At 40.7% G+C, this 19094-nt stretch overlaps 1 protein-coding gene across 4 annotated transcripts in view; it reads right to left on the bottom strand.

The window, feature by feature from the left end:
• The window catches only part of MNAT1 (MNAT1 component of CDK activating kinase), a 124703-nt gene that overhangs the window by 23367 nt on the left and 82242 nt on the right, over nucleotides 1-19094 (bottom strand). For 2 of the 4 annotated variants that reach the window (XM_027793060.2, XM_055802008.1), the window contains exon 7: nucleotides 14077-14198. The exons of 1 other annotated variant lie outside the window; for it this stretch is intronic. In XM_027793060.2, the coding sequence (XP_027648861.1) occupies nucleotides 14077-14198 (122 nt within the window). Of the gene's footprint in view, nucleotides 1-6867; nucleotides 6962-14076; nucleotides 14199-19094 lie in introns of all 4 variants that reach the window. One more of the 4 variants, XM_055802015.1, reaches the window with a different exon arrangement.

Here is a 19094-nt window from a genome sequence, read left to right as displayed (position 1 = left end):
CATTTCAAACACCAGGCTCAGCTGAAACTGCTGTGTGGCAAGATGATGCTGTTTCAGCTGTTGAAGCCCTCAGAAGGGCAAAAAAATGCTGAATAAAACTAAAATTAGTCATGAGTCAACAAAAACACTGGGATTTGTTGCAAATAACCATCTTTCAAAGCAGCCCAAAATAGAGTACACACTATTCTTTGAAAACACCAGTAGCCTCTATTATCACCTCCACCCAGCCATTCCAGCTTATGTGGTCCCCTCTACTCTAAGTAGCAAGTGCTTCCCAGAGCCTAATGCTGATACTTCAAAATAGATATTCCCATTTTTGCAGATAAGGAATGAAAGTACCAACGGGATGGGGGGAGGAAGAGGAAGAAATTAGAAGCACAGGCTCATAAGGAGCTCAGATGTATAACTACCATAGATTTCAGAAATTTTACCTTACTAGGTTTCCCATGCTCACTGAAAAGCAGCAGTGAGGTGGTGAAAGCAGCCCCCTGTCTGGAGGTCTTCTAGATTATAGAGTCCCTGCTGCACCTACATGTCATCCCTCAGCAGGGCTGCTGGGTAGATGCTAAGACATTAAACTCCTTTTCTGCTCCACTACTCCCACGGAAACAAGAGGTGTGCACATACAGGGTGAAGGTATGAAATGGACCCATACACGACTATTGAAATCTCATACACTTGCTGGTCCTATTCAGAAAGTATTTTTCTAAGGGGATAAAAATAGCATTAAAGGAAAAGACTTTTTTTTCCTGTCTTTAATTCCCAGGGCAGACAAGCTGTAAAACCTGCTCCTGTAGTACATATGGGCCGCTGATCTTAGCAGATAGCTCCAGACAGTTTTTCTGCATTTGTTTTGAAATACAGGAAAGTCAACCAGCAGCTAACCATTCCCAGTAAAGCCAAGTACCTACTAATTTGGCCCGACAAACAGCCTGCAGCACTAGCACACCGCTTGTCTGCCACAGCTCTCATATAGGTAGCCACATTCCTTTGCTTCATTTACAAACATCCCTGAGCAATGTGGAGCACACTCCTCAGTTATGGAAGTGCCTGTGAGCACACACAGTTCACACACTGTGTTGCAAAGGAAAGTTGTGTCCACACGTAACTGCCCAAGGGTAAGAACGTTAAAGGCGCTTCTGTACGCCTAATCCTGTTCCCACAGAAACCACTGCAAATCCCCTCTGCCAGGGCCAGGAGCAGAACTGGACCTACGTTCAGCTTTTATTTATTTTTAAGCCTGCCACCCTCAGCACCAAAGTAAGTTCAATAAGAATTTTTCAGAGTAGTACGTTCACACTAGAGCTAAACACAGGTCAGGGAACACGTGAACTTCCTACAGCTCTTTGGAGAAGGCAGGCATTACCTGCGAGAACTCACTGCTTTCATCTCCAGGGTCAGTACCAACCGTTAGGGCACTATCGATTGTTCAGGTGTTTGTAGAACTGGACAACACCAGTTTTATCTGTTCTTCTGCCCGTTCATGTTTTTCCAAGCACATTCAAGGCCTGGATAAATTGAGCAAATACAGCAGACCTAAAAAGTCTACAGATTGTTTCTGGGTGAGCAAGAACAACAGAGAAGTTTCACAAAAATATCACTTTGGTGACTGCTCTCAGACAAAAGCCAAAAGATCAAGAAGAGGGGTCCTACTGCCTGGACTGCTCAAGGCAGAGTACTGCTCATTCCCAGGAGAGTCTTGAAAACGAACTCCCCTATCGTACTCACACCTTCCCAGCAATGCTTGCTTCCCTTTTGGTGAGGAAAAAAAAGCAAGATCCACCTACATCATGAAATAAGGGGGAGGAAGAAAGGCAAAATTAAAGGCAAAATTTTCTTTCCATATTTCAGATTGTTTGCAGACTCTGTATCTGCAGGACTATTCATTCCAAAATTAACTGTGTGCTGAGAGAGTCTGGAACAGCAGAGCCTTTATGCTTCCAAGTTTTGAGATGGCCTCAGAGTGCAGATCTCCTCTTCTCTCCTTTCTGGAATACTTCTTGACAATTAACAGAATCAATGACCACAGAGCAAGAAGTCTGCCCAATCCATCAGAGCCTAAATGTGAAAAGAGGAGGAGAGAGGGAACCTTCTAATGACAGGAAGGGGAGAAGAGGTGTAGATTTTTTTTGGCTTTATATATGAGCATTTCCTCATGAATTCTGGAAGAGAGTCAAGAAATAAAGATAGCAGCCAGAACTCACTTTCTGCATCTTTTTAAGGGAGAACTAGACAAATGCAGCAGTAGCAAATAAAGGAAATACACAAATAAACTTCTCTAAGCAAGGCAGATGCTACCCCAGTACAGAGAGTTTGCATAAAATCAAGATACAGAGGCTGGCTGTGAAATTCTCAATAAATACTAAAAACATGAGTATGCCGATATCTGCATTTTTTCCAAAGGTGATGGAAAAATTAAAGCATGGGTTGATGCTCCTGAGAATAGAGGAATCAGTAAGATTCCCAGGTTTAGGGGAAAGAACAAAGAGATGAAGAAACTACCTGTAATCTTGAATATCAATGTCAACAGACTCCAGAAGAGAGAAGAGCACCTGCATTAGAGCCAGAACCAAAGCCAGAAAGGCTCATCAAACTTTTTGAAGTAAGAGACCAGAGGTGCCTAGAGTCTTGTCTAGTGGACTAATGCCAACAATACCCAAACACGGGATGTCCTCTTTCTACAGCGTTCACCCTCTTTCTCCTCTCTCCATCACAGGTATATTGATTGCTACCATCCAGCCTACAAGGACAGAGAAGGAAAGAAGTGAGACTACTTTGTGTCAGAAGGTAGTCCTCATGCTCTGTGGTTTGTTTTTTTTTTAAAAAAAAGTATTTTATAAATATACTTATTATATATGTTCCTCTGCAGAGGAGTGAAGACCAAGTGCACAGCCACCACCTGGTATAAGTAGGATGTTAAGAGCACAGAAAATATGCTCACTCTAAGCAGCATCTTAGAAGAAACACCACCTCTACATCAGGACAGCAGATGACTGGATCCCTAAGCAATAAAACTATCCCTGCAACAAATCTGGATTGATGTTAAAAGCCATAACTGAAATTTTTTGGGGGTGGGGGTGTAGAAATATTTTAAATATAGAAAAACACAACCACTTCCAGTACAAAAGTAACCAAGTATGTAGCAAGTGTATTACATCAACTTAAATAATAAATCTAACCATCTAATATTTTCAACACTGTACTTTGTTCTCACACACTTTTGAGTTACTCTAACAGTATTTTTAAACAAATCATTTCACTGAAGAAAACATCAATACATCAAAACTATTTTTTAAACTAATGAGTTTCCTCTTACAGAAAGCATTTGAAGTACTGAAAAGGTTTCCATGGCATCCCCCACTTCCAAATGACAAATATCAGCAATTGCTGCATTTAAACCAAACAAACTGAAACCCCCAAATCAGCAGCGTTTGACTCAAGGAAAAACATTAAATGTTTTCAAGCAAAAGAATTGAAAACTTTATTCTTACTGAAAGAAAAAAAGTATGTATGCACACCTGCTGTTCTATCAATCTAAGCAGGAAACCATTTCACTGCTGCATCATAAGTAGAAGAAAAGTGCTTATTAAAACATTAATCACAGTCCATTATATTCTGACTCCATGCCAGAATTTCCCATTACATCACTGAAAATATCTATTAACCAAAACCTGATTCTGACAAGTTACAGAAGTGTAGTGTTTAGGATTTAGTAATGTAAAAGTCAGTTTTAGAAGAACAGTTACACAATTGATTTTGCAGTGGCAAGCAAGTATAATTAATTGTTTTTGTGACATTTATTACTGCAATGGGGTTGATTTAGCTGGTGTTTCTACTGTAAAATTATTCAAAAATTATTTCAAACTTCATCTACTTTTATTAAACACATTTATTGTGAAGGTATTTAATACCCAGGGCTGGCTAAACAATTTTAAAATGTGCTGGATACACTAGTACATGTAAAACTGTATTGTCTTGTGTAAATATGGGCCTTGTTTAGAACTATGTCTCACAGGAAATTATGCCAAATGAAAACCATCTCCCCTTCTCCTCTCCCACTGAAAAGGATTTATGTTTTTTACATTTAATACCAGTTAGGTAGAGAAACAAAAATATGGTGGCGTTACCTTCAAGCCTGAGCAATAGTTCATCTGTGAAGTCCGATTATGTTCAAACCCCTATTTTGTTATTAGAAATGTGGCCTAAGTCCAATGCCTCAATATGGAAGAGAGAGGAGTGAACAGCTCAATTCTTTCTGGAAGCCTGGCACTACATGGTTTGTTTACCTAAAACAGTTTTCAACCAACTATTAGCAAGGCTTTAAAACCAAAGCCATGAAAATCAGTTCCTAAATGTGTGTATATAATCTCCAGCCAACCAACTTAATTGTGGGTGCTTTTCTCAAGCCCTGTAAGCCATCCCACTAACAAAAATATAAAATAATTAAAAAAAAAAAATCAAAGCTACAGAGCATGATAGGAAACATATTATATCCCTTACCCAAGGAAGGAAAAAAGGGTGTATTTAAAAAAATGCTGAATTAATAAATCACCTCTGTAGCTGTTCCACCACTCTTTACAAGACCAGTGTCCGTTCAGGGATCAGTCCTCCCTTTCTCAGCCCAAGCAGGTGCTGCTGCACGCTCTGCACGTGTCAATGGACAGCTTTACTGGCCTTGCAGTGGGCTGTACTGGCTAAGGCAAAGCACTGTGCAGACAGCACCACAAGCCAGCTTCAGCACAGCCAGCGACACTATTGCAGGTATTGAGCAACTGGGTAACATCTCAATCATTTGATACAGAGGGTAATTTGAAATGAAAGCAGTGGATGCTTATAAATGACTAGCATTTAGAGAATTCATTGATTATAACCCCATCCTGCAAATACTGGCATTTAAGAGACTTTGAATTAAGAGCACCTCATGTTATCAGTGTTCATGATGAATAGAAGTGGTATGGAACACACAAAGTTTTAAGAACAGTTGTGCTGCGGGGTTTTTTTTGTTTGTTTGGTTTTTGTTTTGCATTTTGCTTGCTTGTTTGTAAAAGGCTTGGGTTCCTCTTTTGCCCGTTTGACCCAACATACATACATGACTAACTACAAAAGACACCTGAGCTAATAATCTTTTACCCATCCTTGGACATCTTCTGATTTCAAAGATCCAAAAAGCTTCAGTTTTCTTCTCTTTTCTTTTTAAGTACTGCCGTGACACGAGAACTAATGCAGTCTGGCTTCCCACAGCTTGGCCTTGTGGGTGCTTACAAGCTCTGACTAAAGCTTTTCTCTAGCAGTTAGGACATCTATGAAGTGTCTCACTCCATGCAGCTTCTCTGGTGGCTAATAAGTCATAAGCTTACCAGGCAGTTTTTTTGTTAATCAAGGTACTTTTAGGGTCCTCCCTCCATATCTAACCACTCCTTTTCATGCAGCAGCTAGGTTCTTAGTTACCCCTAAAATCTCTGCTGCTGCACGAAACATGACTGCAATCAGTGAACTGCTGGAGTGGAAGGAGCTACACACCTGTAAGAATCAGAGTCCATTAAGATCTGGGTATTTTATTTTCCTTTCAAAGACAACTAGGAAAAATAAAGACGAGAACACATGATCAGATACCATTAACTCTAAGAAAAGCTCTCCAGTTCCACTTCTCCAAAAACTTCCTCCAGTATGATATAATCTGGGGGACATGAGGGTCACTATTAAAATAAGAAAACAGATACTACCAACTCAACCCTTCAAAATCTTGCCATCCATCATATCAGGTGTAAGATCAGTTACATACAATCAAACTTATGAATTGAATTACTGACTTTGGCAAATGGCATGTTCCTCCAAGAAGAAATCTCACTCCTAGCACTTAGCACTCTTCAGAGAAGCTTTAAACATTGTTGACTCCTGTTCACTGTGAGAACTACTAGTCATCAAGAATAAAAGTGCAACAAAGCTACCTGAAGTGCATGAAAGGATCAGGAGCAGCAGCTTGAAAAGCTGCGTAAAGCTTCAAGCAAGAGACCCCCATGCTTCCCTCTGCCATTTCAGGAAGCCTGCAATTCACCTGAACAAACAATTTTTATTTGGAAGGTTGCTTTACAACTATGTTTATCAGTGTCAGAGTCAAGGAGATGCACAATTTATGGCTTTATTTTCCTCTTTAGGGGTCTATTTTGCTGGCTGTCCCACTCAGTCCAAGTATTTTTGTTATACATAACTCCCCCTTCCTAAAACAACAGCAAAGGGTCTCCTCTTTTCGGACTTCCTTCTTGCATTTTTATTACAAGGGATTCTTAAAGGATGCTCCTCAGCTTTCTACTTGAACTACAACTGAAAATAAATAATTAATGTAAGAGATCAGTGCACCTAAACAGACCCTTCAGGAAACAATCACAGTGTTTGCCTGGACTGCCCCAGAGCAACTCCTTGTCATGACCTCTCTCATTCTTTACAGAGCACGAGTGATGCTCAGATATTGATCAAAAGGAGGAGCTCTTCCTCTCAGCAATGGTCCTCAATGAGTTCCCATATTCTTTATGACCATCATCGCTAAGGTGTTCCTGCCTCTGTAGTGTAACACTGGGCTTAAAGAAAGCATCTGGGGGCTCTGTCCTGGAAAAGAACTACAAAACCTGAGGACACTGAGGCCCTTCTGTCACTGAAGTGAGAGATAAGCTTGAAAAATCCCTCCTGCACATGCAAAACGTATTGTTTTTCTTGTGGCAACTACATAATTCTCAGTGCAATTATACATCTGGCTGCGGAGTCAGAGAAAGACTCAAAACAGGCAATATGATGGAGTGCAGGACAAGCAAGGAAGGAAAAAAGTACAGAAAAAGAAAATACTGAGCACAAAACTACTGACCTCAAACTTACCACATAAATTCAAAGAAGCAACAGAAGATCTGAAATTTAACTTCTGGCAAAATGTGTTTTTCTAAGCTGATGGAGAACAAATAAGGAATAAAGTCTGTGGACATAAAAAGTCACAGGAGAACCACACATAAACAGCGCTATCAATGCAGGAGATGAAGGGAAGGACGAAAGAAAAGTAGGGCTTTCAGTAACAGATAAGATCTACCACAGATGATCAGATACTTTTAAGTGGCTGGTAGTAACAAGGCTTTGATTGGGTGAGACAGGGTGCAGAAAATAGGGCATTTGGACCGCACAGTTGCTGGATGCCTCCCACCACGTTACAATACAACAGCAGCTTTGCCTGACACTGTTTTAGCTGCCTACTTAGCAGCATTGCCCCTGCACCTGCAGAGACAATTCAGGGTTTGCTTCCTACCAATTTCCAATAATAAAGCCAATATTATCATCCTGATTTTCTGAAGCAGTTGTAAATATTTACTGGTTAATCCTCTTGTGCAGTTTGCAAGACAATTCTCCATTCCTTATGTTAAGGCTCCAAATTATTTTTTCTTCATATTATATGTATTTTAATAAATGCATGATTTAGTATTCTGCAAGCCCACACTACAAAAAGACTATTCTGGAATAAATGGTATAATTACATTTCCTACAGCGACCTTGTAATCTCTTGAGTATTTATTCTAGACTAAACAGCCTTACTCAGCTGCCCTGTGTCTGATTGTCGATGAAAGAAGCTTGTTTGACAACTGCTTCGAGCAGAAACATATTTTTTCCATGATTGCATGAAAAAGTAAAAAAACATTTCCAGACCAGTATTCTGAGTACAGAGACTCATGTTAGATCGATGAGTTAATTCTGAATCCAAATGCCAACAAAAACAATTACTATGGACATTCTGCTGTCATGGCCAGCATTTGAGGTTAATTTAGTGGTACGTATACAACTACAGCCAGCTTCACATGTAAGAAACTTCATGGTGTATGCAGGCTTCCTTCTTTGTTTCTTTATATATTTTCCATATTCTCTGCTTTTATAACCCTCCTGAGACCTTTTACAGTTACAGAACCCACACTATACCCACAGGTGGGCGGGCAGGAAGCAAAACTCTCCGTTTCATAAGCAGTCCACTTCTAATATATTCAATTGCTAATGACCTTGACAGAAGAGCTCCATGCAAAACACCATATACTACAGGGTGTCGTTTGAAATGTTCATAGACATTTCTGCCAGAAAGCTGATTTCTTAAACAGTAAGATTTCAGACTCACTAAAGGCTGTACTGCTTTCCTTGATTTCCATTCAGCTGGAAAAAATTGGTGCTAATCTACCTCCCCTATATTAAATTTGTGTCCTTCCAAACCCTACGACAAAACCTATAGAATTTCTGTAGTACACTAAAACTATACAACACAGTTTCTACATCAAATCAAATTAAGGTGGTTTACACACAGTTCTGTTTCCTTGTTCTATCCGCTCTTGAAAAAGACAGCACACTTGGCCATTTCACACCATTCCAAAGAAAGTGTACCCACACAGTACCTCTACTGTCATTCGCAGGTTTTTATTCAATCATTCATGATAAAATGAGCAAAAAATACTTCACTTCAAAAGGCTGTATGCAAATGTAGCTGTGACTTTAAATCAATAAGCACTTTTTACCTGCCAATTCTCATTCATTAGGCACCCGATTCAAAATGCATTGCAGCCGACAAATCTTTCTACTGAGGATCAGCCCCTGCAACAGGAGACACTGGGAAATTCAGACCATATGCCTTGGTAGGCAAGAGAATTCCAGCAAGGAGTGCAGCCCTCTACATGCCCTCCAAAGCAAGACAAGCTTTCAGTGCTCTTACTCAATCTTTTGACTCTGACTACTGAGCTTATTGAGAAACTATATTCTATTCAAAGGAGGAGAATGAATTCAGTGTTCAAAATCAACGGGCCAGAGCAGATCAAATAAGCCCTTCATTTGTGGCTTTTCTCCTTTTCCAAGATTCAAGAAATATCCACATACCCCAATGACAAAGAAAGCAGATGTGAAAAATCACCTGCTACAACTTTTAAAGCCCAGCAGTCCTGTCACCCATTCAAAATCAATTCTCAGTTATTTCACTGTCTTGAACCCAACACAGACACTGACAGGGTTTTAGCAAAAACTAATCCAGCCAAAGACCAGATTCAACTATAGTTTAAGAATAATTTGGAGAGCATCCTTACTATTGCCTCACTTAAAAAATAAAATCCCTATGATTGACAGCAAAGAAGTTACACGAGTCACTTCTGCATTAAGTGCCAGAACTCTACATGTGTTTCAAATTACACTACAACACTGTACAACAAAGAAATATGCAGAAACTTTCCACTTGAAATGAAGGTTAAAAATTTAATGCTAACAAAGCTCTAAGATATGAAATCAAACCTCCTCATCTTAATTCAAAATTTAAAATGACTGAGCCCTCCTACGCTAGGAAAAAAAGGAATGTATCAATCCCGTTGTTTGTTATAAATAGCACAGTGGGCTAAACTACATTTGTTGTATATACAGACTTCCACAGCACTCTGATTTTGCTCCAGTACTTACCCTCAACACTTACAATGGCATTTTGCTTAGATTTAAATTATCAGAGTGTATTACCTATCCTCATTAGTGTTCACCACTGAACTTCATTTTTTTGCATCATTTTTAAACAAAACAGTAATTAACTGGAGTGCTCCTAACAATGTGGTTATACGTGAAAACAAGTTGATAGAGAAGTCACATTATTCCCTAAAGAAAAGCAAAGATTTTTGGAGCAAACCTGATTTTTTTCACATATTCATATATAAATATATTCATCAAAATACATTAAAAAAAAAATCCTGTATTTGGGATGTATCTCTCCAGATAAAGTTAAGCAGGCAAACAAAATATTATTTTAAGCAGCTCAGGCTTGACTTGATTACAAGGTCTGCACAAAAATTCTCTATTAATGCAGAGAATTTAAGTGGAGCGCAAACGAATTTTTAATCTTACTTGTAAATTACCTCTGTTTTGCAGGAATGGTGAGAATAGGACTGGTGCCATGTTAAGAGTAAGATCCACTTGGGATTGCAAAAGACTGCTTCTAAACTGAGACATGAAGTTCACGCACCTTTACCCGAAATGTTAATTGCCTAAGCAGATTTTTGATTTATAGTCAGTTTAAGTAGCTTGTGTACTCCACAGCTGTAAATACTTGGTGTGAAAACACTGTGTGGCCACTCCTGCTAGCCATTCATACTTACATTTAATGCCAAGAATGTCTTTACATTTTTCAGGACCTCAAACAAACAGAATTTTGATCCTCACAGGATTTTTTGGTTTTGTGTTTGTTTGTGGGTTTTCTTTAATCGAACCTACATAACAAACATACATTTTTAAAACAACAAACCAATTCCCATCCCCATCCTGTTTTGGTCTCTCGCTACTTGGTATGTCAGAGTTTGTTGTATTTTTCATCTCTTTTGTTTCGCACTAAGAAAAATCCAGACCTCCAACCACACAAATTCAGTAAGCTCAACTAAAATATTAGAAGAAACAACACCAAAAAAAAGGCAGGGTGGGGAAGACAGGCTTTTTTTTACCCCTCGAAGAAAACCTTGAAGTAATGGCAGCGAGTGCCTGAGCATCCAGGCAGTCATGCTCTCTCTTACAACCACACACCTCTGCTCCCCAAAAGCCAAGCAAAGTCCCACAGCTTTGCAATGACTTTTGCAGTTCAACAGATTTGGATGAGTTTGAACCAAAAGATGACACTCCCCATTTTTGCCAAACTACACCAGCCTAGCCATTTCTGGTGATGGCAGAAGTGCCAGTAGGCCACTGATAAGACTGTGCTCTCTAACATGACTCCCATTAGCAGGTTGCCTTCAACTCCACCCAGAAACCAACATTTTCCCAACGCGTGTCACTGAACACTTCAGTAATTTAGAGTAGTGACCAAGTGACAGACCCAGGACTATTAGTTGTCATGGAAGGACAGGCAGCTGTGGAGCCTGCCTCCAAGATGGGTATGTTACAGTCATTCAAAACTCCACTTGTCTCCAGGGGTGGTACCCTACAGATGGGAGATGCTCATATGTCTTCTCCCTTTCTTCAAGTCACATTTCCACTTGACTGCTGAGTCAGGCATGAGCTGGTTCTCCAGCTTTACCACCCAGATCAAACCATCACCAACCTGGCACACTCAAGTATGTATTCATGGGACCATCAGCCATTGAGACTTTCTTGCAGTAACCCCACAGACATATAGTCAAGGTAATTTCTGAGAGAGGCTGGCTCCGAGAAAGCTTCACTCCCCCCTGCCATGAGGTTAAATACTGTCTACAACTTAAGTGTCATACATGCTGCTCCCAGAAAGCCGTGTAATTCAGGATTATCGCCTATATTTCATTACTTCCAGAAAATATTCCTCCATTTAAAAAAAGGAAATTATACCAATCATTTCTGTTGGGGCTGGGGTGCGGGGAATCTATTTCTTCATTATTCTCAGACTTCCAACACAATAGCAAATAAATGCATCAATAAGGATGTTAATGCTTTTCTGCAGTACACAGAAAATGTACAACCCCAAGAGAAACTGAAAACAAATTTCTAAGACCAGTTTGAACATAAATTTTGTTTTTTCGCAAAACATGCAAAATCCACACAGAAGAGCAGTGAGAGGATGCCAAATCAAGTTTACTGGACTGTATGCAAAGTTTTTTGTAAAGCCTAACGAGAAAATAATACAAGTCATCTTAAAAAGCATTTTTCTTTAATTATATAAGATCCCTAACAAATGTTCTAAATGATCCCTTAAGGATTCGTCCTTTTTCTTGCTCTTCTTACTAAAAGCCTCCTTGCTAGCTCTCTCCTTCATTACAGCAGTTTACTAATAAAAGCAACACTGATGCTGAAACCTGAAGCGAGTCCTGCAGAAGGTACGAGGTTAAGACATGAATATTCAAAAAGCCCATTCTACTGAGCTTTCAAAGACAATAAAATGTTATCTTTAAAAAAAAAGGTCAATAAATTATTCTACCAGAAGTGAATTAACTCCAGGTTGGCAATATCTTTGCAATAATTCTGGCTCCAGCAACTCAGATAACAGCCGGCACATTTAAGGGAACTATTTAGCAGCAATAAATAGCCAGACTGCAAAATTATTAACAAGAACGTGAAAAGAGGGAGAAACAAGGGGGGGGAAAATCAAATAAATTTAGATTTAACCTGTCCTTATATGAGTGCAAATGAAGTGGAAACTAAAAATCTTTAGCAGGAGTGGATAACCTTGCGCCCAGCTCTTCTGCCTCACCCAGGCAGCTATATGCAGCTGCCTGAAAAACCCCCAAGCAGGGACGGAGGCACATTAGTTAAGCATTCATCATCAACAGGAAATGCGCGCGAGTTCATATAAACACAGCAACACAAATCTATAAACCAGCAGCCTCACATGGTTTAAGGTATTTCAGGCACCCCACGGAATAGGGTTAGAGTTGTACCGGCTGGGAACCCAAAGCATCAATGTATTTGTTTTGGAATTGTAAACAGCCTCAGAAGAACTCTTCTGGTGGGTACCCACCTATGCACCTCCCCTTACTACCACAGGCACCCAGCACCCCTGCCGCTCTTAACTCTTTCATCGCCTCCATGGCCAAGCCGAACAACCCTGGCTGTTCATGCGCAGAGGAGTAAAATGACACGTGTGTCAAAACGTCTCCAAGAACAGACCCATCTGTGAGCACTGTTTGCAAACCCTGCCCAAATACATTCACACACAGATGCTGCAATGCAATATTTAATGGACTTTTTTTATTCCCCCCTGCCTCAAGGTGTTGGGTTGCCTTTAAACTGGTGTCACAGGCAATCCCATGGCACAGACACGGATTGAACAGGGCTCCTTCCAGATCTGGACACCAGCACTCACTTTACAAGGGCAGACAAAGGGACAAGGACTGGGAATCCTCCCTGCACAAGTCACACACACCCCCCCCCCAAACATTTCAACTTGTGATGAGGCTTAGGGCTCAGAGGGTCTCAAAGCTCGCCTCACATTGGAGGTCCCTCACAGCTGCGCTCCATCCAAACAGGTGGTGAAGGCTAAAATCTGACTCTGCCCAAGTTTAAACTGCTAATTAATATTTGGTCTCAGAAGTTTGGTATCAGATAATAAAAGTCATAGGCATCAGAAGGACACAAATAATAAAAACGGAGACAACCTCAGCTCCAGACAGCCTTGAATTTTCTGAAGCACCATGAGATTGCTTAAAAATCTACCTACCTCTGTCATTTTCTGGATGAGGTACATCTCTTGTGCCAGCGAATTAGATGAGATTCCTGTTTGGATTTCGGTGCTCTCTGAAACTGCATACTAAATTGTCTCAACATCGTTCAGTACTTTGTGGCTTCAGTTTTCCCATATTGCACAGTCAAACACAAACTGTTATTTTTTAAACTCTTTCTTGCCTTGCACATTTGTTCTGCCACATAGTTCTCCAGGTACTGTAAGTGCTGTTGTCTTTGAAAGATAGGCCATGACAAGTTGGGTGACACTATCCCAGTAGCTACACATTTTCAGGTGGCGTTTCAGCTACAAACACGTCTCTAGAGAGCAGACACATCACTTTTGGACTTCCCAGCCTCCATTAACCAGGCACAGCAGGCTCCATACTCCCTTCCAAACATGACTGCACACCACAATGCCACCAAGCTGCTGGACCAGCCCAGCATTATATTTTTTGACAAAGTTAAGATCTGTGCTTCATTTCTCACAAATGCAGTTTGACTGCAGACAACAGTCGACAAGTAAATCTACCCTTTTCCATGGCACTCAGCCCAACTTTAATATTTTTACTGGCTTACAGCTGGGTAAATTAAGCCCCAGATTTTTATTTATTTATTTTTTAATACCGTGCAACTGAAAATGAACAGCTACTTCACTATGACTGCCAAGGACAACCTTAAAAACACTAATGCAATCCAGTCCAGCTCTCAATAGGTCTATAAAGGCTAGAGGACCAAAATTTTCAGCTTATCCACCCAAACAAAATGTTGGTTGGGCAGGAAGTCTAGTATTTCGTTAAGATCCTTAATAAAAAAAAAAAAAAAAAAAAAAAAAAAGACCCCTACGTGCTAGCAAACCAAAGATGGTAACAGTCCCAGCTATAATGCCATGAAATAGGAATTAAAACTTGCAGTGTTACTTACCCCAGCCTGCCCAGCATTTCAAGTTCTGGAACCTGTGGTCCATATGTCTCCACTTGCAGAGGCTGATACTCATACAAAGTTTCCTCTAGCTTCTGAACAGGAGCTAGTGAAATATGCTGACCCTGTTTAAAAAAAAAAAATTCACATACCAGGTCAAGGTTTTGTTTTGACAGTTTTAAAATGCAATTCAAGAACAAGCTTATACCATTAACCTGGCCCAGACAAAGACCATCCCATTAAGAACATACTGTCTACTGTATCACCCACTCCTTCATGATTTAATTTTTTTACTGGGATCTACAGCTTGCAAGTCATGTTTCATTAGCTGTAACTTTGGAGGAGGTAAGAGGAAAGGGGGAAGTTCTATCGAAACAAGGTTACTATCGGAGAGTACAGCTGCTTTCAGTGTCACTATTATTATTAGGTAAAAATTTCATTTATCAGAAGTAATATCAAACAAAAGTCTCTGAGCAACCCTATTTGATTCCGTAATCAACGATTTCCTGAAAGCCCTAATGAGAAAGGGAAACCACTTTCATTTCTCTCTGCAGGCTTTGTAAGCTCCCATACATAATAGCTCTCAAAATAAGACTTTTACAGCACAATACAATTAATTCATTCGGCAAATTCCCATTTGTTTCATAACTAAAAATATAGAAACACACAAACATAAACCTTTCATTCCAGATGGTACTTTTGCAAGCCCTTCAGACCACTGAGAAACAGCTAGACATTTCCCCCACCCCTCCAAGCTCCTATCATTCCGAGCCCTCACAAAACAGGAGACTTGTGGCTAGGAAGGAGGGGTCAGGAGGATATGAGATAGAGCCAAAGTTAACAGATGTTGCTGCGTGACATTCTACACTGATTTGTTGATCTTTCACACAGTTTCAATTTTCTCCTGTATTCTATGGTGCTCACAAAAATTAGCAGCAGCAGCAAAAAGACACAGCACTATGAGCTCCCCCGAAACAGCCTGGCTTCCCCTGCCGAAACTGAGCTTCACATCTGCAAAACGCAGGAATTTAGGAAAGTAGTAGTATTGTTTTTGTAGACATTTTGTCTGCAACAGGAGATCGGAAGCTTTCCACGGTGTAATGCCATGTATAACCCTGGCTCCCACTGGTGATCACTTACTGAGCTCACTTCCCTGGGGCCACTCATATAAGCATCTACTCCCTCAAGTGGAAACTAAAGGCTCCTAATGTGGGACATCAGGTTAAAATTAACTAAAGAGGGGGGGAAAAAAAAAAAAAGTCAGTAGAAGGGGAAAGCTGTTAATTAAATTTGTGGTTGAAGACAGTGACCTTTCTGAATTTGGAGCATAGATATTTTTGTTTAGAGAGCTGCAGAAAATAGCTAAGAAAATTGAAGAGGTAAGTCCTTGAGAAGTATCATGGATCTAGGCCGATCTCTATGGAAATAGCAGCAGCTCAAGTTTTCCATTGAAAGGGCTCTGTATGCGTGGTAACAACAGATAGTTCACTGCCTGGGAGCCTGGAGGGGCTGCTGCTATCACCAGGTGATAGTCTCCTGAAAGCAAAACGTGGTGAAAAAAGTTCTGAAGTCAACCGTGAGTCACTCCAACTTTCATGGTTACCATACTGTTATTTCTGTGCCACAAACTACTGCTGCAACATTAAAAGCAGGCAACCACACATTAAAAAAAAAAAAAGGTAAGAAAACAAAGGTTAAAAATTCAGCTTTAATGCAACTTCACAGTATTTTAGAACAAACGCAGGGTCTTTTTGTATTGCTAGAAGTTGTCAATTTACAATCTATTCAAGTTCATGAAAATACTATACTTTGTAAGTACATTTATGTGGGCATGTTACACCCACCTTAAGAAATTAATGTTTAAATACTTTTGGATTTTAATTTAACAGTATCTTTGTCTTTAACCAAACCGAAAAGAAAGAAATACCAACAATTTACATGTGGACACCCTCATCTAGTGAGCAAAAAAGTGCCAGTCTTTCCAAATCCAGAGCAATTTTGTTCCGGTCATAGAAAAGAAAATTCAGTTTCAGGCAAAGATCAAAACCATGATAAATATTTTTGGAAATTACTTGTGTGTGGAAAAAGGGAGCAGCTCAGATTGCAGAAGCCACATCTCTGGAGGGCATCACCAGAACAGCTGCTCGCTGTTAGTGGAGTTGCCACTGATGCATTCCTAACACTTTTTTTAACGAGAGTGACTTCTCCCAACACTGGCCAAGAGACACATGAAGGCTACTGACAAATGGACCAGGCTCATCACAAGCCTCTTTACCCATCACCCTTTATGCTGCTACAGATGCCATCCCCGGGAACTCCTGGAAGGACAGGATGAAAACGTTTCATTAGTTTTTCTCTCTTTTTGGAATTCCTAAGGTGCCAGAGGTCAGAAGGGACCGCAATGGTCATTTACTCTCAGATGATCAACCAGTAACTGTAAAGGAGCTGCCTATGAATGACTGGGAGGCTGGCTGGTCAGCACATCAGCTGTATGGTGGGCACCAGCATATGGATCATGGGGAAGCCAGTGGAACCATGGCAGGACCTTTCTGTGAGGTGTGGTATTGCAAAAACAACACACTGTGGTGGCCTGGAGAGCAGCAGTAGATCATCATCAGAAGAGCAGCACAGAGAAACTGTCCGTCCTTTAGCTGGTTTGACCTCATGTCCAGCACAGGTCAGGATATTTTGCTTTCCTGTACAAAGCCCAAACACTCGCAGTTCAGCCAAAGCACCTTCTTTTGAAAGACATCCAACCTAGACTTAAAGATTTCAAATCATAAAGGTCCAGGCACATCCCTTAGATAAGTTGTTCCGATAGTTAATTATTCTCACCATTAAATATTGGCAGCTCATTTCTTGTTCATCAAGATCAGTTTCAAAGCACTGGCTCTCTCCTACATCTTTCTCACTTACACCCTGGGCCAAGGTGCAAGCATTAGGAACCACTACGTACTTTTGCACGGCACAACGACTGCACTGGTTTGTGTCCAGCCAGCAGATCCGTACCTCGAGGAGGCTGTGCAGCTTTATGACACAGCTCGTTTGTTTTTATTTCCCAAAATCACATCTTTAGCTGATGGGCTTTGGCAACATGGATTACATTCCACTTAGCAATGCGGGGGGGGGGGGGGGGGGGGGGGTGGCGGGCAGTGAGGGAACCACAACTGGCTGATGTTCCTGCCCTATAGCTGTCTGGTCTTTAGGTAAAGGCTTTTTCCTATAAACTGGATTTTCATCTGCCTTGATTTGGGAAAGGGTTACATGGAAGTGTAAGTTATGACACGCATTCCCACCCGAAAGGGCCCGAAGCCTGGTCAAGCTCTGCAATCACATCAGCTCTGTAGATGTTTTGGACACGAACAGGCTGTATAGACACTGCCAACCCCTTGCAATGCAAGTACAGCAGCGTGGCCGTGCAGGCTCCTGAGCTCACGGGCTTCCAAGTTGTTTAGCCCTGAACAGGTTTCAGTGTGTTCACAACCCTGGGTATGACAGATCTGTGCAAAAAGGCTGGGATGGAAACATATGAAAACTTACTGGTGAAAAGTGTTGCCTTTCCTATTTCCACTGATATTGGGATAAGGTGCATTTACAAAAAAATCTTATTGAAGTTAAAAGGCTCAATTTGGCCAATATTGTCTCAGTTAAAAGCCATCTGGCCAGTAGCATCTCAGTTTTGTGTCTCTGCCCTGAGTGGTCCCTAGTCATTTCATTAAGTGACTGGTATAAGAGGGAAGCTGTTGTGTAACTTTAGAGAGATCACAAAAGACAATAACTGTTACTTAGGGCTTACACAGCATTTTTACAGATTCAAAGACCATTTCACGTCTATGAGGTAAGATTTTCATATTTCCTGTATTCCACCTAGACAGCCAGCCTTACCTCTTTCCAGCATTAGGAGGCATTTATCAGCATGCTAAAACCAAAATGAAAGCAGCAGGTCCAAGATCCTGCCTTTTGCATTGCTTTCTCCTGACAAACCCAAGATCTGACGTTGTGGTCATGGGTAAGTATTTCTAATTCCCCTTGGATGTCGTAATGTTTGTGTAAAAGAAGCTGACAGCATCCGAATGGAGATAGAAAAGGCTTCCAAGAACACAGACAACAGATTTTCCTGCCTCCTCTCTCTCCCACCCCTATCTTCGTGGCATAAGAGCTTTTTCTCTGGGATTATTTTAGGCACCGTAGCTGTCTATTACATTTTGGAATGCATGGAACCACAAAACACACTGCTAATTAGAAGAAAGGCATTTGCTTATCCTTACGACTTTGTTTATGTAAAAGACTGCACAGCAATGGATTTGTGAGCAACTGATTTTCCATTCATGTACTATATGGTTTTAGATGAGAAAAATACAGGATTAAACTGGGAGGGAGGGTCAATAACATCTTTACATTACAAATAAAACCGACTGGGTGATATACTGTTTACTATCCTAGACACACTGTTTGAGACATATCTCAGTTAAAAAATAAGAAACAGAAGCAGTAGCCAATTTTTGTTTTAGGCTGTGATACAGCATGGCATTAAGGAAAAAAAGCCATGGATTACATACAGAAAAGAGCTGCCCTTGCAGTGACAAGGGGCTTATTTTAAACAAAATCAATGTCTTTTAGGAAGAGTCACAAATATTAAGAGCATCAAAATTACAGTGTTTCAGTGCACCTTTCACAAAGGGATTTGGGGAGAGACTCTTGGCAAATGCTAGGTATTTGCCTGCCAGCAAAAAGAGGTTATTTTAGAACACAACGTCCAGAAGTATCAGCTCAAGGTGCAGTGTTCACACTTCTTCCCATCCTGTCATCTCTCCTCTTCCCCATCTCCAAAATGACACTGCCTTCCTTCATCTCCTTCTCTTGGCAGCAAAAAGAAATAACAACTGACAGGCTTCTCTGAAATCTCTCAAGTGCCAAGGAGGTGGAGAAAGGAGACTGACACCAAAAATGCACTAGTAGGGGAAAGAGGAGGAACAGCTATGCCACAAAAACATCCCCAGGCAAGAGACAGAAGCCAGAGA

Source organism: Falco peregrinus, chromosome 1, assembly GCF_023634155.1.
Source record: "Falco peregrinus isolate bFalPer1 chromosome 1, bFalPer1.pri, whole genome shotgun sequence".
NCBI lineage: Eukaryota > Metazoa > Chordata > Aves > Falconiformes > Falconidae > Falco > Falco peregrinus.
This window is presented reverse-complemented; position numbering and strand designations above follow the sequence as displayed.